This window comes from Otolemur garnettii, unplaced genomic scaffold (assembly GCF_000181295.1).
Source record: "Otolemur garnettii isolate 467f Iridium unplaced genomic scaffold, OtoGar3 scaffold00202, whole genome shotgun sequence".
In the NCBI taxonomy this organism is placed as follows: Eukaryota; Metazoa; Chordata; class Mammalia; order Primates; family Galagidae; genus Otolemur; species Otolemur garnettii.
Genome location: NW_003852597.1, coordinates 413,973 through 439,291, shown reverse-complemented (window position 1 = coordinate 439,291; position 25,319 = coordinate 413,973). Strand labels below are relative to the sequence as shown.

General features: G+C 39.8%; 1 protein-coding gene and 2 pseudogenes across 2 annotated transcripts in view; all 3 read right to left on the bottom strand.

The window, feature by feature from the left end:
- The window catches only part of ZSWIM5 (zinc finger SWIM-type containing 5), a 184,305-nt gene that overhangs the window by 53,474 nt on the left and 105,512 nt on the right, over positions 1-25,319 (bottom strand). Inside the window, exons 2-4 of the mRNA XM_012812324.1 lie at positions 14,239-14,595; positions 13,117-13,265; positions 11,760-11,910 (exon numbers count right to left, since the gene is read on the bottom strand). Of these exons, the coding sequence (XP_012667778.1) occupies positions 11,760-11,910; positions 13,117-13,265; positions 14,239-14,368 (430 nt within the window). The 5' untranslated portion in view covers positions 14,369-14,595. The remainder of the gene's footprint in view (positions 1-11,759; positions 11,911-13,116; positions 13,266-14,238; positions 14,596-25,319) is intronic.
- On the bottom strand, positions 4,755-5,728 carry LOC105888138 (annotated as a pseudogene). The gene has a single exon (XR_001161768.1). The product of XR_001161768.1 is annotated as a high mobility group protein B2 pseudogene (transcript).
- LOC105888137 overlaps positions 18,499-25,319 on the bottom strand; it is a 10,083-nt pseudogene continuing 3,262 nt past the window's right edge.

The window sequence follows — 25,319 nt, the reverse complement described above, 5'->3', positions numbered from 1 at the left end:
CCTAAGAGTTGGAGGCAAGAGAACTGCTTAAGCCCAAGAGTTGGAGGTTCTCTGAGCTGTGATACCACAGCACTCTACTGAGGGCGACATAATGAAAAAAAAAAAAAAAAAAAAAAAAAGAAAACTGCTAAGAGGTGAATGTAAGACGAACACTGTATGTAGTAATATGGAATTCACTGGTTATTTTGACAAGAGCCACTTCAGTGGAGTGATAGCAATGAGCAACGGAAACTCAACTGGAGCAGGCTAAAGGAAGAATGAAGGTGAGCAAATCAAAGAGTGACTGCAGATAACTTTTTAAAGAAGTGCTGCCTTGGGGAGGGAGAGGGGAAAAAAAGAAGGTAGTATTGCTTTGAAGTAAAGAGAAATGGGGTAATAGTTGGAGGAGATATCTGGAGTATCAAAGAGAAATTTTAAAAAACTTGAGAGGGCCGGTGGCTCATGACTGTAATCTCAGAACTCTGGGAGACCAAGGCAAGTGGAATGCCTGAGTTCATAGGTTTGAGACCAGCCTGAGCAAGATCTAGTCTCTAAAAATAGCCAGGCGTTGTGGCAGGCGTCTATAGACCCAGCCATTTGGGAGGCTGAGGCAAGAGAATTGCTTAAGCCCAAGAGTTTGAGGTTGCTGTGAGCTATGATGCCATGGCCCTCTACCAAGGGTGACAAAGTGAGACTCTGTTTCAAAAAAAATTTTTTGAGAGTAAAAATATTAAAGCATATCTCTATGCTGATGGGAGAGAGAGAAAAGTTAATGTGCCAAAGAAAGGGAGTAATTGCATAAGCAAAGATCTTGAGAAAAGGAGATGGGTTAGAACCTAGCACAAATATATAAGGATTAGCCATTCATGGGAGTAGAGATACTTTATTAACTTTAACATAAGAGAAGGCAAAGTGTATGTGTTCAGACATGGATAGGTTAACAGATTAGTAGTTGGGGAGAGGAGGAAACTTCATGTCTGATTGCTTCTGTTTTTTTCTAACTCAGGAACTAAAAGTAGCAGCCCATTTTTCTCTACTATATTTGTAGTTCCTACAAACCCTGCATAGACTCTCTGTAGGTGAATAAGTCTTGTAATTAGCAAAGAGTCCTTAGAACAGCTAGGAAAAGCATGAATGTACTGTGCTGTAGTGCTGCCTTCCTGAGTGTAATGGTTCTCAAAGTGTGGCCTCTTGATCGGCAGCAACACCATCTCCTGGGAACTTATTAGAGATACAAATTCTCAGGCCCTACTCCAAACCTGCTGAATTAGAAACTCTGGGTATGAGCCCAGCAATCTGTTTAAACAGGCACTCTAAGTGATTCTGAAAAGTTTGAGAACCACTGTCTTAGCAGAATGCTGAGGGTTCCTTGGCAGGTTGACAATCACAATTTTCTACATATGACAGTGTCAAAAGCAAGCTTTTCATAATGAACCCAAGTATACGACAAGAGCTTCAAAAGCACAGAGAGGCAGGTCTGCTTAACTTCTTTGTAACTACCTGTGTTCCAAAGACCAAGCACAAGTCCACAGCACAATCCTGTGAACGGCAATACATTCAGGCTTCACATGAAACTCTTTGAAAAAGGCTAATTTCAAATTCTTAAGGAATGTATATTTTGAAGAAAAAAAAAAACTTAACAAGACAGAATTGAGGGAAAACCAACAGAAGGATGTTTGATTTAAAATCAAGTAGACTGGGGTTCCAATGTTAGAGCCACAACTTACTAGAGTGTGACCCCCAGTTCAGAGTATGGAAGATTCTGAAAACACAGCTAAGTGCTGAGCATTAGAACTGCAAAACTGGTTTGGGGGCAGGAAAATAATAAAGAGAAATGATGACCAAAGAGGACAGCCCTGAGGGGTGAGAACCTAAAACAGAGAGGCCATTCAGGAAGCCACAGTTCTTTTTTTTTTTTTTTGAGACTGAGCCTCAAGCTGTCCCCCTGGGTAGAGTGCCGTGGCATCACAGCTCATAGCAACCTCCAACTCCTGGGCTCAAATGAGTCTCCTGCCTCAGCCTCCCAAGTAGCTGGGACTACAGGCGCCCGTCACAACGCCCGGCTTATTTTTTGGTTGTAGCCGTCATTGTTGTTTGGCGGGCCCAGGCTGGATTTGAACCCGCCACTTTAGGTGTATGTGGCTGGTGCCTTAGCCACTTGAGCCACAGGTGCCGAGCTGAAGCCACAGTTCTAATCTAAAAGTTTTAAGGCCTTCAACCAGATTAGTGTTGATGGAAAAATAAAATGTTGGACTGGATAGTAAATTTCATTTAATTTATTTTTCTTTCCTTCCTTCCTTCTTTCTTCCTCCTCTTTCCTCCCCTTCCTGTCTTACGTTTTTTTAAATAAAACGTCTGAAGATAAGGATCAATTGCATTTTAAGGGACCAAAAAAATCAAAGTTGGCAAATGGATTTAGGGAATGAAAGAAAAATTAGTGCTCAACAATAAGTTTGGTAGAGTTAGGAATGGTGGCAGCCAATGCCAGAGTTAAGAGGATTTTTTTTTTTTTTTTATAGAAGGCCTAAATTTATTTTGGATTTTCTCAATGGACATCTAGACTAGAACTCAGACAAACAGAAAGATGACAAAACTGATTATCATATAAGTAAGCAGTCTAAATTCATGATGTTTAAAAAAAAAAAGTTCTCAAGGGAGGGGGCAAGATGGCCAACTACAGGTAGCTCTTGTCTGATTGTCCTGAATGGAAGGAGGAAGACCAGACTGAAGTGAACCTGGACAAATTGAAATCGGCGGGTAGGGTGCAGGAAGAGGAAACATAGGTGTTCAGTGACCTCACTGAGAGGAACAGTAAGGATGAAGACAAGGAAGAGAAGAACAGAGGACAGTCTCAAGAGTAGACCAGATTTGGAGGGGAGCTGTTGGTGAGCAACAAAACAACCCACAGGAGAGTACCGTGAGGAACCAGAGAGACTCAGCTTTCTTGTATGTAGGCTTTTCTCCCTCTTGCCCCATAGAATTAGAAAGCAATTTGAGCTCTAGTCAGCTTGTAGCCACAGTCCATGTGACAGTCCATTTAGAAAGTGGATCGAGAGCCCCTTGCAGAGGTCTGCTTCCTTCTGTGTGGGCATGATGGGAATACCAGCCTGGCTCAGACAGACTGGCAGAGGTGCCCTACCCCCAGGTGCTGAAGCAATGAAGGAACTTTGGACCCTGCCCCGCCTCCATAGCCACCAGAGAAGCAAGTGTTGGGGAGGAGGCCAGTTTCTCCCTGCCCAGCATTTGGCAGAAACAACTGCTTGTGAAGCAGCCAAAGCACAGAAACATTGAAGGGAAATGGGCCATGTCTTCCTACCATATGTGGTGAGTACTCAGTGGGGGCCTCTGCATTGCATAACCCTGAGACCTGTGTAAACCTACACTGGAAAGATCAGAGAGGCAATGACTACCTGCAGATTCTTTTCCCTGATCACCACAGGAAATCATGGCTTTTAAAAATCTGTTGCTGATGGTATAGGCTTTGGTGGTGCCTGGCTTCCACCTGGCTGGTTCTAACTCCACCCTCTGGGATGGTTTGCCTGGCCATCTGTGCACTGTCCCCTGCCTAGGAACTTCACCTACAGCTCTGCCCCTAGCCCCTTCCCTTCCAACTTAGAAGCTGTCCCATAGGGATGACTGCCCTCTGTAGCCCTCATGGGCAACTTTGGCAGGCTGTGAGTGGGAAGGGCCACAGGAGAAATCAGTGGCTCACTGATTGCCTCCTGTGAGCTGCCTCATCGAGCCCAACTGGAATATTTCTCATCTACAACTTAGGGTCACCCTAACCTTTCAGCTTAGAACTAAAATAATAATAATAATAATAATATAGAATATACAGATGGTGAGGAATTAGCAAAAGAACCCTGATAACATGAAAATTCAGAGCAGATCATTGTAATCCTTTACAGCACTGGTTCTCAACCTTCCTAATGCCATGGCCCTTTAATACAGTTCCTATGGGTTGCGACCCACAGGTTGAAAACCCAGTGCTCTAAGGGATTACAATGGAACTACAGCTGAAAATGCCATCCATAAGGAATTTGTTGAAATGAGAGAAATAGACTTCAAAATATGGATGGCAAGTAAGATGAACAGAATTGAAGAGAAGGTGGAAAAACCATACAAACTGTCTCAAGAAATCCATGTAATTAAAGACAATGCCACCAAAGATCTGGACATAATTAGGAAGAATATAATGGAGTGCAAATAATGGAGTATAATGGAGTACTTGAGAGAAGTGTTTGGAGTTTCAAAACACAGTACAGAGTCTCAGCAATCAAACAGAATATAGAAAAGAATCTCAGAACTCAAGGACAAGACTTTCAAACTAACCCAAGCATTTAAAGAAGCACAAAAGAGGGGAGCAAAAGCAAAACAGTCTCTTAGAAAGATATGGGGGACTGGATGCTATGGGTTAAACCTGTAATCCTAGCACTTTAGGAGGCTGAGGAGGGTGGGTTGCCTGAGCTCAGAAGTTTGAGACCAGCCTGAGGTATAGTGAGACCCCATCTCTAAAAAAATATCTGGGTGTTGGGGCGGGCACCTGCAGTCCCAGCTACTTGGTAGGCTGAGGTAAGAGGATCATTTGTACCCAAGAGTTTGAAGTTGCTGTGAGCTATGATGACATGGCACTCTTCTGAGGGTGACAAAGTGAGACTATCTCAGGAAAAAAAAAAAAGAAAGAAAGAAAAAGATACGGGACTACACAAAGCATACAAACATCTGAAGAAGAGAATCCTAAAGGCATGGGAACTCTACTTGAGGACATCTTTTTTTTTTTTTAATATACATACTTTTATTACAAAATATTTTTAAAAAAACAAAATGCAAGATCCTAAAAAACCCAAAACTTACTATGTAAACTAATTCCTACAAGTTTGCTGTGCTACCATACACAAGTCAAGAAATTAAACCATTAAATATTTAGGAACATTCAACATCAGAAGCTTTAAAATCTAACTGTGTGTAGTAGCCCCTCAAAAAGCTACAACCTGCATTTTTTAAAAGTATTTTCTCTACAAAGAATCTTATCAGCTATACAAAAATCTGTACAGCTCTTATACTGAGCTAATATTGAGCTGCACTTGAATTCACATTCTTAGCAAAACAATTGCCTGAGCATACACACATACTCCATACGCATCATTACAGGATAGCCATTTATTCTTCATCTTCTTCCTCTTCCTCCTCATCTTCAGGTTCATTCTTCTTTGAACCTGTTGGCCTGCCAGGGCCTTTCTTCCCTGCTTCACTTTTGTCCTTGGCATGGTATGCAGCAATATCCTTTCCATATTTTTCCTTTAGCTTTGCTGCTTTCTGTTCGTATGGCTGTTTATCTTTGGCTGACTGCTCAGACCACATTTCACTCAATTTTTTTGCAGTATCCGCAATGGATAGGCCGGGGTATTCACTTTTGATCTTTGGGCGTTCTGAACAAAACAGGAAAAAGGCAGACGGGGGCCTTTTAGGAGCATTGGGATCTTTTTCTTTCCTTTCTTGCCGCCTTTGGGAGGAACGTAGTTCTTCATCTCCCTGTCATAGTGAGCTTTGTCATTTTTGGCCATATCTTCAAACTTGGACTTTTCCTTTGCAGACATGGTCTTCCACCACTCTGAGCACTTCTTTGAGAACTCGGCGAAGTTGACGGAGGAGTCCGGTGCTTCTTCTTGTGCTCTTCGTGGCACGTCTGCATGAAGAAGGTGTACGATGACATCTTGCCCCACGGCTTGTTGGGGTCTCCTTTGCCCATGGCGGCGGTGCCACGTCCACCTGCTGCGAGCTTTTCCCTCAGAGTCCCTGCAATGGTGGCCAGATCCACACCCGACGCTACCTCCCTGGAGCTCTGGCGTGAAGTGCTTGAGGACATCTTTGTGGAGAATTTCCCAAGCATTGCCAGAGACCCAGAAATATAGATACCAAATAGTTATACAACTCTGAGATGACTCAATTCAAGGAATGCATCTCCTAGACACACTGTAATTAATTTAGCCAAAGTCAAAATGAAAGAGAAAATTCTGCATGCAGTCAGGCGTAAGTGACATCTTACCTACAAGGGTAAAAACATTAGGGTAACAAACATTAGGATAAAAACATTAGGTAAATTTCTGTGGAAATTTAATAAGCCTGAAGAGAGTGGTTACTTATCTTTAATTTTCGTAAATAAAACAGCTTTCAGCCTAGGATTCTGTATCCTGCTAAACTAAGTTTCATGTTCAGTGGAGAAATGAAATCTTTTACTGACAAACATTGAGGAAATTTGTCACTACAAAACCAGCTCTGCAGTAACCAACTCAGATGCATACTATACACACAGAACATCACAATCAACCAACAATCAAAGTAAAGACACCCAGAAACTAAAGGACAGAACCTAGCTTCCACAAGTGATAAAACTAGGCAACAGACTTCCAAAACAAGACAAACAGAACTCCACCATACTTATCAATAAATGTGAATGGCTTTAATTCCCCACTGACAAGGCACAAGCTGGCTGACTGGATAAAAGGTACAAGCCCAGCATATGATGTCTTCAGGAAATACATCTAACCTCCAAGGACAAAAGACTCAGTGTGAATGGTTGGAAAACAGTATTTTAGGCAAATAGAAATCAGAAGAAAACAGGTGTCATGATCCTATTTTCAGATACATTTGGCTTTAAGGCAATGGAAGGAAAGAAAGACAAAGGTGGACACTATATACTGGTCAAGGGAGCAATACAATGAGAAGACATTTAAATTCTAAATATTTATGCATCCAACTTAAATGCTACCAGGTACATAAAATGAACCCTAACTAGTCTGAACAATGTGATATCCTGTACCACCATAACAGCTGGGACTTCAGCATACCACTGATAAAACTGGACAGATCTTCCCATGTCGAAACTAAACAAATGATGGACTTAAACATTATTCTAGAACAAATGGGCTTAAAGGACATATACAGAACATTCCACCCCAATAATACTGAGTTCTTCTCCTCAGCTCACAGATCATTCTCCAAAATTGATCATATCCTAGGACACAAATCAAATCTCAACAAATTTAAAAGAATAGAAATTATATCTTGTATTTTTACAGACTACAACGGGATGAAAACAGAACTCAACTCCAACAAAAACCTTCATCCCCACACAGAGTCATGGAAACTAAACAACCTTGTGCTAAAGTCATGGAAACTAAACAACCTTATGATAGCTGCATCAAGGAGGTGTAAAGAAGGAAATCATTAGATTCCTAGAACAAAATGACAATGAAGCCACAAGCTATCTAAACCTGTGAGATATTGCAAAAGTAGTCTAAGGGTGAAATTTATTGCACTGAAGCCCATATCCAAAAAGCAGAAAGAGGAGTGGCGCCTGTGGCTCAAAGGAGTAGGGCGCTGGCCCTATATGCTGGAGGTGGCAGGTTCAAACCCAGGCCCAGCCAAAAACAGCAGGAAAAAAAAAATCAAAAAGCATTAAATCAACAACCTAATGAAATCATCTCAAGGAATTGGAAAAGGAAGAGCAATCCAATCCCAAACCTAGAAGAACGAAAGAAATAACCAAAATTAGATCAGAATTAAATGAAATTGAGGACAAAAGATCCAACAACAAGATTAACAAACAAAAAGTTGGTTCTTTGAAATAAGTAAAATCAATAAACTTTGGCCAGATTAATTAGAAACATAAAAGATCTCTAATAACCTCAACCAGAAATGAAAAAGGGGAAGTAACAACCAATACCACAGAGATAAAAAAGATCATCACTGAATACTACAAAAAACTTAGCAGCCAGAAATTTGAAAATGTGCAGGTGCAGTGGCTCACGCCTATAATCCTAGCACTCTAGAGGGCCAAGAAGGGGAAACTGCTTGAGCTCAGGAGTTTGAGACCAGCCTGAGCAAGAGGGAGACTCTGTCTCTAAAAACGAAATAGCTGGGTGTTGTGGCAGGCACCTGTAGGCCCAGCTACATGGGAGGCTGAGGCAATAGGATCACTTGAGCCCAAGAATTTGGGGTTGCTGTGCAATCATGGCACTCTACTGAGGGTGACAAAGTGAGACTCCATTGAGGGAAGGGAAGGGAAGGGGGAAGGGGAAGAAAGAAAGATGGATGGAAGAAAGGAAGGAAGGAAGGAAAATATGAAGGAGATGGACTATATCTGGAATTACATTACCTCCCTAGACTTAACCAGGAAGAAATAGAACTCTTGAACACATCAATATCAAGCACCAAAATTGCAATAATACAAAAGTTTCCATCAAAAAAAAAAAACATTGTAGATGAGATAGTTTTATCAGAATTCTATCAAACCTTCAAAGAGTTCATACCCATATTATAGAACCTATTCTTAAGCATTGAGAAAGAAAGAACCTTACCCAACTCTTTCTATGAAGCAAATGTCACCCTGACACTAAAACCAGGAAAGGACACAACAACAACAACAAAAACTACAGATCAGCATCATTAATGAGTATTGACTAAAAAATACACAGTAAAATCCTAGCAAATAGAATATAGCTACATATTAAAAAAAATTATACATCATGATCAAGTGGCTTCATCCCAAGAATGTAAGGTTGGTTCAACACATGCAATTCCATAAATGTAATTCACCACATAAGTAGAAACAAAAACAAAAACCACATGATCCTCTCAACTGATGCTGAAAAGCATTTAATAAAATTCAGCATCCTTTTCTGATAAAAATGCTAAAGAAAATAGGACTTAAGAAAAAAAGATAGGACCTTTTTTTTGGAGTTTCACTCTGTCACCTGGGGTAGAGTGCCACAGCATCATAGCTCACAGCAACCTCAAACTCTTGGGCTCAAGATCCTCTTGCCTCAGCTTCCCAAGTAGCTGTCACTATAGGCACCTGCCATAAGGCCTGGCTAGTTTTTCTGTTTTTGGCTTCCCAGAGTACAACGGGACATTTCTTAAACTGATAGAAATCATCTACAACAATCCCACAGCCAATATCATACTGAATAGAGTAAAACTGAAAGTATTTCTACTTGAACTGGAACCAGGAAAGAATGTCTACTATCATCACTACTGTTCAACATAGTGCTGGAAATTCTACGAAATGCAATTAGGCAAGAGAAGGATATCAAGGGTATTCAAATGGAGACAGAGGAAGTCAAACTTTTGCTTCTTGCTGATGATATGATCTTATACTTAGAAAACCCCGGGGACACAACCATGAGACTCCTGGAAGTGATCAAGAAATACAGTAACATCTTGGGATATAAAATCAATGTCCACTAATCTGTAGCTTTCATATATGCCAACAACAACAGTCAAGCTGAGAACCAAATCAAAGACACAATATCCTTCTTCATAGCTTCAAAGAAAATGAAATACTTGGAATATACTTCATGAGGGAGGTTATGAGCCTCTGCAAAGAAAACCAGGAAACTATGAGAAAAGAAATAGCAGGCTTAGTGCCTGTGGCTCAAGCGGCTAAAGTGCCAGCCACATACACCTGAGCTGGCGGGTTTGCATCCAGCATAGGCCCATAAAACAACAATGACAGCTGCAACCAAAAAATAGCCAGGTGTTGTGGTAGGCGCCTGTAGTCCCAGCTACTTGGGAGACAGAGGCAGAAAAATCGCTTGAGCCCAGGAGTTGGAGGTTGCTGTGAGCTGTGATGCCATAGCACTCTACCCAGGCCAATAGCTTGAGGCTCTGTCTCAAACAAAAAAAAGAAAGAAATAGGAGAAGACATTAGCAAATGGAAGAACATACTGTGCTCATGGCTGGGTAGAATCAATATTATTCATGTCTATACTACCCAGAGTGATCTAGAGATTTAATGCTGTTCCTATTAAAACACCACTGTCATACTTCGAAGAACTTGAAAAAATAGTTTTTCAATTCATATGAAACCAGAAAAAACCCCAAATGCCCAACACAATTCTGTGAAATAAAAACAAATTTGGAGGCATCACATTATCAGACTTTAGGTTATACTACAAGTCTATAGTGATCAAAACAGCATGGTATTGGCATAAAAATAGAGGCACAGATCTATAGAACAGAATTGAGAACTTAGAAATGAAACCAGCCTCTTATCATCATCTGATCTTCAACAAACCAAACAAAAGCTTACAATGGGGAAGAGAATCTCTATTTAATAAATGATGCTGGGAGAACTGGATAGACACATGTAAAAGACTGAAACTGGACCCGTACCTCTCTCCACTTAGAAAAATTAACTCACACTGAATAAAAGATTTAAATCTAAGACATGAAACAATAAAAACCCTAGAGGAAAGTATGAAGTATGGGAAAAACTCTTAACGATATCAGCCTTGGGAAAGAATTCATGAAGACCCTATTGGCAACTGCAGCAACAACAAAAATAAATAAATGGAACCTGATCAAGTTAAAAAGCTTCTCTACAGCTAAGAACACAATCAACAAAGTAAGGAGATAGCCTTCAGAATGGGAGAGGATATTCACATGTTACAAAATCAGAAAACAGATCAGAAAAAGAGCTAGTGACCAGCATATACAGAGAACTCAAGCAAAGCAACAAGAAAAGAGCAAACAATTCCATCAATCAATGGGCAAGTGACATGAACAGAACCTTTTTCAAGAAGACAGAAGAATGGCAAACACATGAGAAAATGCTCATCATCCCTAATCACAGGAGAAATGCAAATCAAAAACACCTTGAGCTATTACCTAACACCTGTGAGAATAGCCCACATCACAGGTGGAGATGCAGATGCCGACATGGGTGTGCCCAAAAGGGTAAACTAATGAACTGTTGGTGAGACCTCAAACTAGTACAGCCTCTTTGGAAAGAAGTATGTAGAATCCTCAAAGTACTAAAAATAGACTTCCCATTTGACCCCACAATCCCAATACTAGGTGTCTACCCAGAAGAAAAAAAAAATCATTTTACCTGCTAATGTTTACAGCAGCTCAATTCACAATTGCAAAGATGTGGAAACAACCCAAGGGCCCACCATGAATGGACTAATAAACTGTGGTGTATATACACACCATGGAATACTATTCAACCATAAAAAGATGGAGATTTTACATCTTTTGTATTTACTTAGATGGATTTAGAGAACATTCTCCTAAGTATCTCAAGAATGGAAAAGCATGTACTCAACACTAATCTGAAAAACGTAGACCAATACAAGAGAAAAACACAATTCAATTCAAGAAGGAGGGAGGGGGAGAGGGTATCTATTAGTTCCCACCTATTGGGTACAATGTAAGGGTATGTTATTATATACCACACTTCCTGGGTGAAGGAATGAACTACAACTCAGACTTTGGACTTTACCTTACAAATGCAAATAATGTAACCTAATCATATGTACCCTCATATTAACCCATAATAAAAACAAACAGAAGTTCTTAAAGAAGAATAGAAGGCCAAAGTCTTAAGTCTTAGAAACTATCTTATGTCTAAGAAGTCTGCCTAGGAGTGATGGGTACAAAAAGGTAGACCCATGGAAAACCACAAAAGTGAGGCTGGTAAGTATTTGGACAGCCAGGCTAGTGACATGCAACTAGAAGTGAAGAGGTTTTCTCTCAGTTAAGGGTTCTCTGTGGTAATACATGAAACGAAATGCTTTATGTCAATATTATAACACAATGCTTTGGAAACAACAAAACTGAGCTCAGAGTTACTCTGGGTGGCCTCTGTGAAGCGAAGTCTCCACTAGCTGGACTTAGCAAGATCCATATAGTGATCAATAGCAAGTATTCACTAACACTTTTGCCATTGGGCAAGCTAGTAGGACAAAGCACTTCTCCAAGAGATGGGGACTTACCTAGCTCATCCCAGAGCTGTCTGCACTTGTCTGTCATGCTCGTCCCTTGCTGCCTCCAGAGTGTGAGTCGTGGGTCAGCCATAAACTGCTCAGTTATAAGTGTCAGCATCCTGGCTCCATTGGAATCCCTCATTTGCAGCATCTCTCGAACCTGACACATAAAGGGCAAGAGTTTGGTGACTGCACATCATAGAAAAAGTAGGAGAAGGAAATGGAGGAGAGGGAGGTGAAAATGAAGTATCTGAGCACAATATATCCAAAAAAGCCAGACACAAGGCCTCTGGTTCTGTCTTAGTACAACCAAGAAACCCTGATGTTCACAATGAGATACAACTTATACCCACTAGGATGGGCAGAATCGAAAAGATAATAATATGCACTGACCAGGATGTAAAGAAACTGGAACCTCATACACTGTTGGTGGTAAGGTAAAATGATACAGCTACCTTGGGTAAGCATCTGGCAGTTCCTTAAATGATTAAACAGAGTTACCCTATGATCATTAATTATACTACAAGAGAGAAATGAAAATATATGTCTGCCTTAAATTTGTATAGAATGCTTATGATTCATGATAGCCAGAAAGTGGAAACAACCTGTCCACTAATAGATGATGAATGAACAAAATGTGGGTACCCATACTACATCACTGTTATTCAGCACTACAACATGGATGGATCTTGAAAATGTTATGCTAAGTGAAAGAAGTCAGTCACAAAATACTACATACTATATGAATAAAATGCCATAATATGGAAATCTATAGGGATAAAAAATAGATAAGTGGTTGTTTAGGGCTGGAGGAGGGAGATGTGGAGGACAGGAAGGTGACAGGTAAGAGTATGGCATTTTTTTTTTTTTTTTTGAGGTGATAATGATGTTCTAAAGTTGAGTGTGGTGATGACTACATGTATCTATTAAGAAAGAAAAAACCATTGAACTGCACACTTTAAATAGGTGAATTGTACAGTATGTGAATTATGTCTCACTAAAGGTGTTATGAAAAACAAAGCCTCTGTGAAAGCCACCAGTTTTAAAATACTAAATCTCTTTAAGGACAATGTTGAAACTCTACTCTTCAGGACTTTAATGGGCAGCAACTGGGTTAAAAGCAGAAAGGAGGTAGTTTCCTTGTTAAAACATTCCAGTAATGCTAACTCATTTAGAGAGTGGTGCAGAAGGAAAAGAATTACTAGCGTGAGGTAGTAGGGCTCCCTGGATGCAACCTGTTCAGATCTGCTCTGATCAGCCACTCCCACTACATTTCAAGTATTTAAGCTAGGTCAGGTGATCTAGGTACATACAATGCATGAAGCTAAAAAGGCTGACAAAAGAAGAACATTTTTTTATATCTTACCTTGGCAAACATGGAGTTGAGTTGCTTTCCAGATCCATAGTAACCTCCCTGGGAGAGAAAAAGCTTCACTTGTTCTTTCACCTGTTCTTCATCCAAATGCCAACAGTTCTCATCATCAATGCTGGCCCCAGCTGTGGGGTCAGGGGCACCTGTAAGGAATGGGAACAGTGGAAATAAATTCCGAGTTCAGTGGCTCATGCCTATAGTCTCAGAGACTCAATAGGCTGAAGTGGGAGGATCATTTGAGGCAATGAGTTCAGGACCAACCTGTGTAACATAGTGAGACACTGTCTCTAAAAAGAAAAAAAACTAGCTAGGCACTGTAAATAGTCCGAAGTACTTGAGAGGCTAGGACAGGAGGATTGACTGAGCCTTGGAGTTTGAGGCTGCAGTGAGCTATGATCACTTCTCTGTACTCTAGTCTGGGTGACAGAGTGAGACTCTGTCATTAAAAAAACAAAGACACCCCCCTTCAAAAAAAAAAAACAACACCCCATAAGCATATATTTCAGTTATTTTAGACCTGTCTGTTGTATCAGATTATAAGCTACTTAAAGGCAGGAACTATGTATTATTCTTCCAACACTCAGCACTATTCCTCATACATGGTAGTTCTCAATAAATAGCTGCTGAATGAATGAACATAAGCTCTTTCTCCACCCATGGACTTCTACTTTATAGCTCATGAGCACAATGCTAATAGATGCTTCTTAGGATAACTCTGATGCTATGCAGGATCCTGAAATGTCAAGTAAATTCTCATATCCATCTTAATTCACCAAGTGACACAAATTATTTCATGCTTTCTCTCACTGTCGAATATTTCAGACTCCTAAGGATAGGAACTTTATCAACAAAGAAAGTCCCTAAACAAGATCAATATATATCTCTAACATTCTCTGTCCTTTTTCATTAAAATCTTTAAGATAGACAGTTGGATTACTTTAAGAAACTAAGAGTTAAAACACAGTTGTTTGAATAGAATGAACTGATTAAAGTTAAGTAATTACAATTATAGAAATGTTTCAACCTCTGCACATGCAACAAAGTAAAGGTAAAAGTGTTGCTTTGGTGACAGTGGTGGTGAAAAAGACTATTTTTGCAACAAAAATATACCATTACCGTTCACTTGGTTGATTTCGGAGTTGGAGGACAGAATCTCATCTGCCAGTTTCTGTGCAGTGGGAAGAACTTCAGTGTGGTGTGCTGTGATTAAATACTGAATAAACTTTTGTAGCTGGTCCCTATTCATCTGGAAAAGAGTTTCTGAAATAGGAAGACGCAATTTGACTTGGTCTGGTTTACGGATTCTGTAGAGTGAGAGTGCTACCACATGAGCACAGTAGAAAATATCCTTGTTTCCACAGCCACATGTCACTGAGGTGATTTTGCATCGATCAAAACTGATTGCAACTTTGTAAGTCACTGCTGGTTCAGAAGCAGTGGCCAGTTCAGTTACTGTGCCACTCAGATGAAAGCCTATGGAAACAAAGAAAAAAACTATGTTTAGAAATTCTGTAATAAGAAACTGAATCATTTCCATTTTGCATTCCAATTCATCAATTCAGAAAACTATTTACTGAGTATCTCCTGTACATGCAGTAGGCTCTGCCATAGACACAGAGGTCAGTTAAACTCAGGTATTGCTCTGAAGGAACACCCAATCTACAAAAAGAGTCCTTGGAATTCATGTACCTCTTACAGGAGTCCTCAAACTTTTTAAACAGGGGGCCAGTTCACTGTCCCTCAGACCGTTGGAGGGCTGGACTGTGGGCCCTGGGACAAGTCAGCTGCTAAGCAGGACAGGCAATGGCGGCAAAAACACCTGGCGGGCCAGATAAATGTCCTCAGTGGGCCACATGTGGCCCGTGGGCTGTAGTTTGAGGACCCCTGCTCTTGAACTTTTGTTTGTACATATGTACATTTTTTCTCAGAGAATACTTTATAGCTTTCATCATAGTCTCAGAAAGGTTACCAAGGGGTCAGGCGTGGTGGCTTATGCCTATAAACCTAGCACGGAGGCTGAAGCAGAAGGATTGCTTGAGGCCAGGAGTTTGAGCCCAGACTAAGCAATGCAATGAGATCCCATTTCTATACAAAATTAAAAAATCAGCCTGGCACAGTAGCTCATGCCTGTGGTCCCAGCTACTCGGGAGTTTAAGGCAGGAGGATAGCTTGAACCCAGGAGTTTGAGGCTGCAGTGAACTATAACTGTGCTACTGCACGCTAGCCTGGGCAACAGAATGAGACCTGGTGTGGAAGAAAAAAAAAAAGGTTAATAAGGAACCCCAAATAAGTTAAGAACTACTACAGTAGATTTTGAGCTTTAGGTGGTAGACAAAAACAAGTCCACAAATAATATCAGTATACTGTAGAGCAGTGGTTCTCAACCTGTGGGTCACGACCCACATGAACTGTATTAAAGGGCCATGGCATTAGGAAGGTTGAGAACCACTGCTCTAGAGTAAGGTGAGTGTTGTAAATGAAACAGAAACCAAGAGAATGCCATGAGGAAGGACAGAAGATCAAGGATAACATTTTTCCCCTAAAACATGTATTCCAAAAATGATGACCACGTGGCATACATAAAAAGCAAGAAATTTTTATGACAGGAAAGGCACAGCATGGTGCAACGAGACTATGTAACATAATACCTTTATTCACCTGGCACACACCACCAGTAATTTAGAAAGAATGCATTTTTTGTTTGTTTGTTTGGGATTCACTGTGGGTACAAAGAATTAGGTTAAACTGATTGCATTTGTTAGGTAAACTCCATCTTATAATTGTGTCCTACCCCCATGAAGTGTGTCATACACAGTGAACCCCCATCTCCCTCTCTCCTCTCCCCGCTCCCTGATTCCACTACCCCTGACCTTGTATTAGATTTCCTACTGCCTTCATATTAGAACTGAGTACATTGGATTCTTGCTTCTCCATTCTTGTGATGTTTTACTATGAAGAATGTTTTCCATCTCAATCCAGGTTAATACAAAAGATGTGAAGTCTCCACCCTTTTTTAAATAGCTGAATAGTATTTCATGGTATACATATACCACAGCTTTCCCCCCTCCCTCATTCCTCCTTACCCCAACTTGAACTGAGATTTTCTCTTGTGTGGGTGTATTCAATCATCTACTGGCTTCATATTAGTATTGAGTACATTGGATACTTGCTTTTTGATTCTTGTGATACTTTATTAAGAAGAATGTGTTTCAACTCCATCCAGGTTAATATAAAAGATGTAAAGTCTCCATCTTTTTTGATGGCTGAATAGTATTCCATGGTATACATATATCACAGCTTGCTAATCCATTGCTGGGAAGACTGCTTGAGGTCAGGAGTTTTAGGCCAGCCTGATCAACATAGTGAAACCCCGGTCTCTACAAAAAATAAGAAAAATTAGTTGGGTATGGTGGTATATGCCTGTAGTCCCACGCTACTCAGGAAGCTGAGACAGGAGGATCAGTTGAGTCCAGGAGTTCAAGGTTGCAATGAGCTATGATAATCCCACTGCACTCCAGCTAGGTGACAGAGTGAGACCCCATCTTTAAAAGAAAATACATATATATATTTTTGTAGAGACAGAGTCTCACTTTATTGCCCTCAGTAGAGTACTGTGGTGTCACACAGCTCACAGCAACCTCCAACTCCTGGGCTTAGGCAATTCTCTTGCCTCAGCTTCCCAAGTAGCTGAGACTACAGGTGCCCGCCACAATGCCTGGCTATTTTTTTGTTGCAGTTTGGCTGGGGCTGGGTTTGAACCTGACACACTTGGCATATGGCGCTGGCGCCCTACCCAGTGATCCGCTGACACCCTATACAGTGAGCCACACACCGCCCCCTTTTTTTTTTTTTTTCAGACAGAGCCTCAAGCTGTCACCCTGGGTAGCATCGCAGCTCATAGCAACCTCCAACTCCTGGGCTCAAGCGATTCTCCTGCTTCCGCCTCCCAAGTAGCTGGAATTACAGGAACCTGCCGGGAACCTGCCACAAGGCCTGGCTATTTTTTGGTTGCAGCTGTCGTTGTTTGGCAGGCCTGGACTGGATTCGAGAGCCACAGGCACTGAGCCATCTTTTTTTTTTTTAAACAGAGTCTCACTCTGTTGCCCTGGGTAGAGTGTCCTGGTATCATAGCTTATAGCAACCTCAATCTCTTGGGCTCAAGTGATCTTCTTGCCTTAGCCTCCTAAGTAGCTAAGGACTACAGGCACCAGCCACAACATCCACTTATTTTTTCTATTTTTAGTAGAGATGGGATCTCTTGATCAGGCTGGTCTTGAACTCCTGAGCTCAAGCAATCTACATGCTTCAGCCTTTCAAAAGTATGAGCCACCACACCCAGCTCATGAAAATCTTATATTTGTTGGAGAAATATTTAGCAAATAGTAAAAAGTGCATATGTAAGTTTCAGAGCTACCATTATAACCTGGCTGACTTAAAAAAGGTAGGGAAAACCTTCCAAAATTTAAGTTTCAGATAATTATGGTTAAATAAGAATAAGACCCAAATTTGTAAGCATACTCATAAAACTCAGCAAAATAATCACTACTACAGGCATGTTTAGGATCAGTCCAAAGAAAGGTGCACATTACTGAAAAAGTTAAGATTAATTTTCAGAGCAAGAAAAAGATAAAAATAATTTGCTAACTTCACAGCCCCCAGGCATATGTCTTAAATGTCATAGAGGAGTTTTTTCCAGCTAGACTTAGCTACAGGTTTAAAAAGATTTACTGTCATTTGTTTAAACTGAAGTCAAAAAGTTAAATTTAAACATGATTAAGTACAGGTAAAGATTGTCTTTACTTAAGAAGTAAGGAAGTAAGGAAAAGAACTATAGGGTTGATGAAATAGCTCCTCTCTAATTTATACCTACCAGACACGGCCAGCAGAGTAATATAGCAAAGAGCACACTTCACAAGGAATTCAGCAGCAAGAATCTGGTATTTAGGACGTAGTCTTGTACCACTCACTTTGTAATTCTGAGCCTTAGACTCCTTCTCTGTAAAGCAGGGATGATAATACTTGCTCTGCCTACAACTGAAAAGTACTTTGTAAAATTGTAAAGTGTCCTAAAGATTAATGTGGGGTATTTTTGTATAAATTACTTTTTAAAAAATATGTATACCATGGAACAGAAATTACTTTTATTATGTTAAAATATTCCTAAATGAGGTAATTATTTATGTGAAGGATGGTACAGATAATAGATTTATGACTGAATTAGCCTTGTTCTTGATTACAGAGATTTATGAATTACACACATAACACTACTGCCTAAAGTGAAGGTCTAAGAGGCTGTGACCTTGAAAGAACTTCTCCTCACCTGTTGGGCTCTCCTATCAGACCAAGATAGGAAGAACTTATTTTTCTCTTTTGAATTTAAATCTTTAAGACAGTTTGAATGGTCTCCCCTGAATGGATCAAAATCTTTGTTAATTTTGTCAAAAAACAGATTGTGAGTCATGAACTTGTCAACTTTTATCTTTTTTGGACATATATTCAAACACCAACTTTGGGATACCTTTACTCTCTTCCACCCACCAAAGGCAGTGTCTTCCCATGTGTAACCTGTAACCAGCTAGAATGAACAAGTGAATATTTCTTCAGCTGCAGCAGCTACTCCAAGCATCACACTGACGCCCCAGCCTTACTGGCACATCTCATGTGCTGCTTTCATGATTTTCACATTACCAATACACTTGAAGGAATTGTCCACTCCCCCATCAGTCATCTCAATGAGCACTTCCTGCATAGGTTTAATAGTATCTTGGGAGTTAATGCATTCAGAGATTTCAAAGTTTCTGGCCCGTGCAAATTTATTTTTATTCATGTCCACACCAATGATCTAAGATGCACCAGACTAATACATCACTGCCAGTCCAACTCCTCCCAGGACAAAGACCACATAAATAGAGCCAGGATCCACCTTGGCAGTGTTCACAGAAGCACCCTAACTAGTTGAAATGCCACAACCCAGAAGGCAGACTTTATCCAAAGGTGCTAAAGGATCTATTTCAGCAACAGAGACATCAGCCACAACTGTATATTCAGAAAAGTGCTGGTTCCCATATAATATATGATTGTCTTTCCTTTGCTAAACCTGCTGGTACCATCTGGCATTAATCCTTTCCCTTGAGTTATTCTTATCTTCTGCCAAAGGTTTGTTTTTGGATTTAGACAAAATTTCATATCACTGTGGGATATGATATAGAATGGGATGACTTGTACCACCTGCCTTTAGCTTGGTAACTCCTTTGCCAACACTTTCTTTCTTTTCTTTCATTTTTTTTTTTTTATTGTTGGGAATTCATTGAGGGTATGAGAAACCAGGTTACACTGATTGCATGATTGCATTTGTTAGGTAAAGTCCCTCTTACAATCGTGCCTTGCCCCCAAAAGGTGTGGCACACAAGACCAGACTCCCCTTCCCCCTTCCTCTCTCTGCTCTTCCTCTCCCCCATCCGCCCTCCTTCTTTCTCTCTCTGCTCTCCCCTTTGCCTACCCCTACAGTGTCAGTAATTGTCATTAGTTGTCCTCATATCAAAATAGAGTACATATGATTCATGCTTATCCATTCTTGTGATGTTTTACTATAATGTGTTCCACTTCCATCCAGGTTAATACAAAGGCTGTAAAGTCCCCATCTTTTTTAATGGCTGAATAGTATTCCATGGTATACATATACTACAGCTTGTTAATCCATTCCTGGGTTGGTGGGCATTTAGGCTGTTTCCACATTTTGGCGATTGTAAATTGAGCTGTGATAAACAGTCTAGTGCAAGTGTCCTTAGGGTAAAAGGATTTTTTGCTTTTTGGGTAGATGCCCAGTAGTGGGATTACAGGATCAAATGGGAGGCCTAGCTTGAGTTCTTTGAGGGTTCTCCATATCTCCTTCCAAAAAGGTTGTATTAGTTTGCAGTCCCACCAGTAGTGTAAAAGTGTTCCTTTCTCTCCACATCCATGCCAGCATCTGCAGTTTTGAGATTTTGTGATGTGGGCCATTCTCACTAGGGTTAGATGGTATCTCAGGGTGGTTTTGATTTGCATTTCTCTAATAATTAGGGACGATGAGCATTTTTTCATATGTTTGTTAGCCATTTGTCTTCTTTAGAGGAGGTTCTATTCATCTCTCTTGCTCATTGATATATGGGGTTGTTGGCTTTTTTCATGTGGATTAATTTGAGTTCTCTATAGATCCTAGTTATCAAGCTTTTGTCTGATTCAAAATACACAAATATCCTTTCCCATTGTGTAGGTTGTCTGCTTTGTTGTCTCCTTAGCTGTACAGAAGCTTTTCAGTTGAATTAAGTCCCATTTATTTTTTTGTTGTTGCAATTGCCACAGCATTTTTCTTCATGAAGTCTTTCCCCAGGCCAATATCTTCCAGTGTTTTTCCTATGCTTTCTTTGAGGATTTTTATTGTTTTATGCCTTAAATTTAAGTCCTTTATCCATCTTGAATCAATTTTTTGTGAGTGGAGAAAGGTATGGGTCCAGTCTTTTACATGTGGATATCCAGTTCTCCCAGCACCATTTATTGAATAGGGAGTCTTTCCCCCAAGGTATGTTCTTGTTTGGCTTATTAAAGATTAGGTGATGGTAAGATGTTAATTTCATTTCCTGGTTTTTCTATTTGATTCTAAATGTCTATGTCTCCATTTTTGTGCCAGTACCATGCTGTCTTGACCACTATGGCTTTGTAGTACAGGCTAAAATCTGGCATGCTGATGCCCCCCTAGCTTTGTTTTTATTACTAATAACTGCCTTAGCTATACAGGTTTTTTTCTGGTTCCATACAAAATGCAGAATCATTTTTTCCAAGTCTTGAACATGCGAAGTTGGTATTTTAATAGGGATGGCATTGAATCTGTATCTTGCTTTGGGAAGTATAGACATTTTAACAATGTTGTTTCTTCCCAGCCATGAACATGGTATGTTCTTCCATTTGTTAAGATCCTCTACTATTTTTTTCCTTAGGGTTTCATAATTTTCTTTATAGAGGTCCTTCACCTCTTTTGTTAGGTATATTCCTAGGTATTTCATTTTTGTTTGAAGCTATGGTGAAGGGAGTTTTGTCCTTAATTAGCCTCTCATCTTGACTGTTACTGCTGTATACAAAGGCTACTGAATTGTGGACATTGTGCAAAGCCTGAGATATTACTGTATTTTTTGATGACTTTCAGGAGGCTTGTGGTTGAGTTTTTGGGATTCTCTAAGTATAAGATCATATCATCAGCAAAGAGGGAGAGTTTGACCTCCTCTGCTCCCACTTAGATGCCCTTTATTTCCTTCTCTTACCTAATTGTATTAGATAGAACTTCCAGCACGATGTTGAATAGTAATGGTGACAGAGGACAAGCTTGTCTGGTTCCAGTTCTAAGAGGAAAAGCTTTCAGTTTTACTCTATTCAGTAACATATTACCTGTGGGTTTGTCATAGATAGCTTCAATCAGTTTAAGAAATGTGCCACGGTTACCTATACTCTTCAGTGTTCTAATTAGAAAAGGATGCTGGATTTTATCGGATGCTTTTTCTGCATCTATTGAGAGGATCATATGGTCTTTGTTTTTGCTTCTGTTAATAAGGTGGATAACGTTTATGAACTTGTATGTTAAGCCAGCCTTGCATCCCTGGGGTGAAACCTACTCGATCATGATGTATGACTTATTTGAAGATAAGTTTTTATCTACTGACTAAGATTTTGTTGAGAATTTTTGCATCTATATTCATTAGTGAAATTGGTCTGAAATTCTCCTTTTTAGTTGGGTCTTTTCCTAGTTTTGGTATCAGGGTGATGTTTGCTTTGTAGAAAGTGTTGGGGAAGATTCCTTTCTCCTCAGTTTTTTGGAATAATTTCAGCAGTATGGGAATAAGCTCTTCTTTGAAGGTTTAATAGAATTCTGATGTGAAGCCATCTGGATCAGGGCATTTTTTTTTTTGGGAGATTTACTATTATTTCTTTGATCTCAGTGCTTGAAATTGGTCTGTTCAGGACCTCTATTTCTACCTGGCTAAGTGTAGGCCAAGGCTGTGATTCCAAATATTGATCCATTGCCTTCACATTGTCAAATTTCTGTGCATAGAGTTCCTCATAGTATTCAGAGATGATCTCTTGTATCTCTGTGCCATCAGTTGTTATTTCCCCTTTATCATTTCTGATTGAGGTTACTTGCAGTTACAATGAAGCGACCTGGGAAAACACGGCGGGGGCCTGCAAGCCAGGCGTAAAAACCTCTTACAGGTCAGTCTGTCAGATAAGGGTTGAAACGGCCCATCTGTGCAGAGGACATGACTCAAAGGTTGATGTGAGTAAAAAGAAAAACTCCATCGTAATGATGTCGAGTAAAATACTCCATCGTAACTGCAGGGTCTCCAAAGCCATAAGAAAACAGTCATGAAGCCAGTTTCTCGGAAATTTAATTGAGTACATAGAAGAGAAAGGTTTTACTCCTCTGTTTATCCTAACCTTTAATTTTAATAATAGAAGTCAGATAATGTATTGTTCTTTTAGATCTTCCAAGAGGAGTAGCCTGAGGCTAGCTTAAGATGGTTGTCTTACTTTCCCGGACTTTCCTTCTTTAGGCTAATCTTATGATGGCTATCTCACATTCCCGGACTTTCTTTCTTTTCTATAGTTTAAGATAAGAAATGAGGATTTTAGGATTATCGATCAATGTGGTGTACATGACTAGCTCCCAATAAAAGGGAGTAGAAAATGAAGACATTTTGCTACATGCCACCTAAGAGTGTGTAGTCATTTCTTGCTTTTAAACAATTCTAGGAGCGAGCTTGCACCTGCGGCCAAGCCGTCCTTCTCTCCCTGCGAGAAAGAACATCACCCAACAGTTATTAGAGATTTTACCTTTCTATTTCTAGTTAGTCTGGCTAAAGGTTTATCTATTTTATTTATTTTTTCAAAAAAACAATTCCTCATTTCCTTAATTTTCTGAATCATTCTTTTGGTTTCAATTTCATTGATCTCTGATTTAATTTTGAATTTTTCTTCTGTTGGGTTTAGGCTTAGATTGTTTTTCTTTTTCCAATTCTATCAGATGGCTTGTGAGTTTGTTGATGTGCTCTCTTTCTGTTTTTTGAATGTAGGCATCTAAAGCGATAAATTTTCCTCTCAGAACGGCTTTCGCAGTATCCCACAGGTCTTGGTAGCTTGCATCTTCATTGTTGTTGTGCTCAAGGAAGTTAATGATTTCCTCTTTTATTTCTTCCTGCACCCAACTGTCATTCAGCATAAGGTTGTTTAATTTCCATGCCTTTGTGTGGGGTTGAAAGTTTCTGTTAGAGTTGAGTTCCACCTTTATTTAGTGCCTTATGGTCTGAGATGCTACAAGGTAAAATTTCACTTCTTTTGATTCTATTGAGGTTTGTTTTGCATCCTAGGATATGGTCAGTTTTGGAGAATGTTCCATAGGTTGATGAGAAGAATGTATATTCTTTAGCTTTGTGATGGAGTGTTCTATATATATCTATCAAACACAATTGTTTTAGGGTCTCATTTAAGTCCCTTACATCTTTGTTTAATTTCTGTTTAGCGGATCTATCCAGCTCTGTAAGAGGAGTGTTAAAGTCCCCTGTTATTATGGTCTTATAGGATATCATATTGCTCAGACTGAATAAGGTCTGTTTCAAGAATCTGGGAGCATTTAAGTTGGGTGCATAAATATTTAGAATTGAAAGTCTTCTTGTTGTATTTTTGTCTTGACCAATAAGAAGTGTTGGCTCGGTGCCTGTGACTCAAGTGGCTAAAGCTCCAGCTACATACACCTAAGGTGGCAGGTTCGAATCCAGCCCGGGGCCGTCCAAACAACAATGACGGCTGCAACCAAAAAATAGCCAGGTGTTGTGGGGGGTGTCTGTGGTCCCAGCTACTCCGGAGGCTGGGGCAGGAGACTCGCTTAAGCCCAGGAGTTGGAGGTTGCTGTGAGCTGTGATGCCATAGCACTCTACCTAGGAGGACAGCTTGAGGCTCTGTCTTAAAAAAAAAAAAAAGTGTCCATCTTTGTCTGTTTTGACTTTAGTTGTTTAAATCCACTTGTATCTGAAAATAAGACTGCAACCTCTCTTTTCTTCTGAATTCCGTTTGCCTGAAAAATTGTCTTCCAACCCTTAACTTGGAGTTTTAATTTGTCTTTTGAACTTAGGTGTGTTTTCTGTAGACAGCAAATAGATGGCTTGTGTTTTGTAATCCAGTCAGCCAATCTATGCCTCTTCAGTGGGGAATTCAAGCCATTAACATTTATTGAGATAATTGATAAATGTGGTAGTATTCTATTCATTTTATTTTGTGAGAGTCCATTACCTAATTTTCTCTTTTGCATCATTGTGGAAGTTAGGTCCGTCCTTTAATTTCTGAGTTTGCTGTTGATCCACTGTGATGGTCAGTGTGTAGAAAGGGTTGAAGTATTTTCTTGTAGAGCTGGTCTTATTGTGGTCAATTTCCTCAATGTTTATGTATCAGTAAATGATTTGATTTCTCTGTCAATTTTAAATCTTAGCTTAGCAGGATATAGAATTCTGGGCTGGAAATTTTTCTGTTTAACTAGATTAAAGGTAGACAACAATTGTCTTCTTGCTTGAAAAGTTTCATTAGATAAGTCTTCAGTCACCCTGATGGATTTGCCTCTGTAGGTCAATTGGCACTTACTCCTGGCAGCTTGAAGAATCTTTTCTTTTACCTGGATTTTGGACAGGTTCATCACAATGTTTCTTGGAGAAACTCTGTTAGAGTTGAGGCGACCTGGGGTACGATATCCCTCCAAAAGAAGTGTGTCAAAATCTTTGGTGATATTTGGGAAATTTTCATTTATAATATTCTCTAGTATGGCTTCCATTCCTCTGGGGCATTCTTCTTCCCCTTCTGGAATACCCGGAATACTTCCCCTTCGGGAATACGCATATGCTTGAACACTTCATAAAGTCCCATAATTTTGTCAGTGAATGTTCTGCTTTCTCTCTCTTCTTTTCTGCCTCTTTAACTATCTGAGTTACCTCAAGAGCTTTGTCTTCTACCTCTGAGATTCTTTCTTCTGCATGGTCTAATCTGTTGTTGATACTTTCTATTGCATCTTTAAGTTCCCTAATTGACTGCTTCAGTTCCTTCAGCTCTGTTATATCCTTTCTATATTCTTCATATCGTTCATCTCTAATTTGATTCCTTTATTTATTTATTTATTTATTTATTTATTT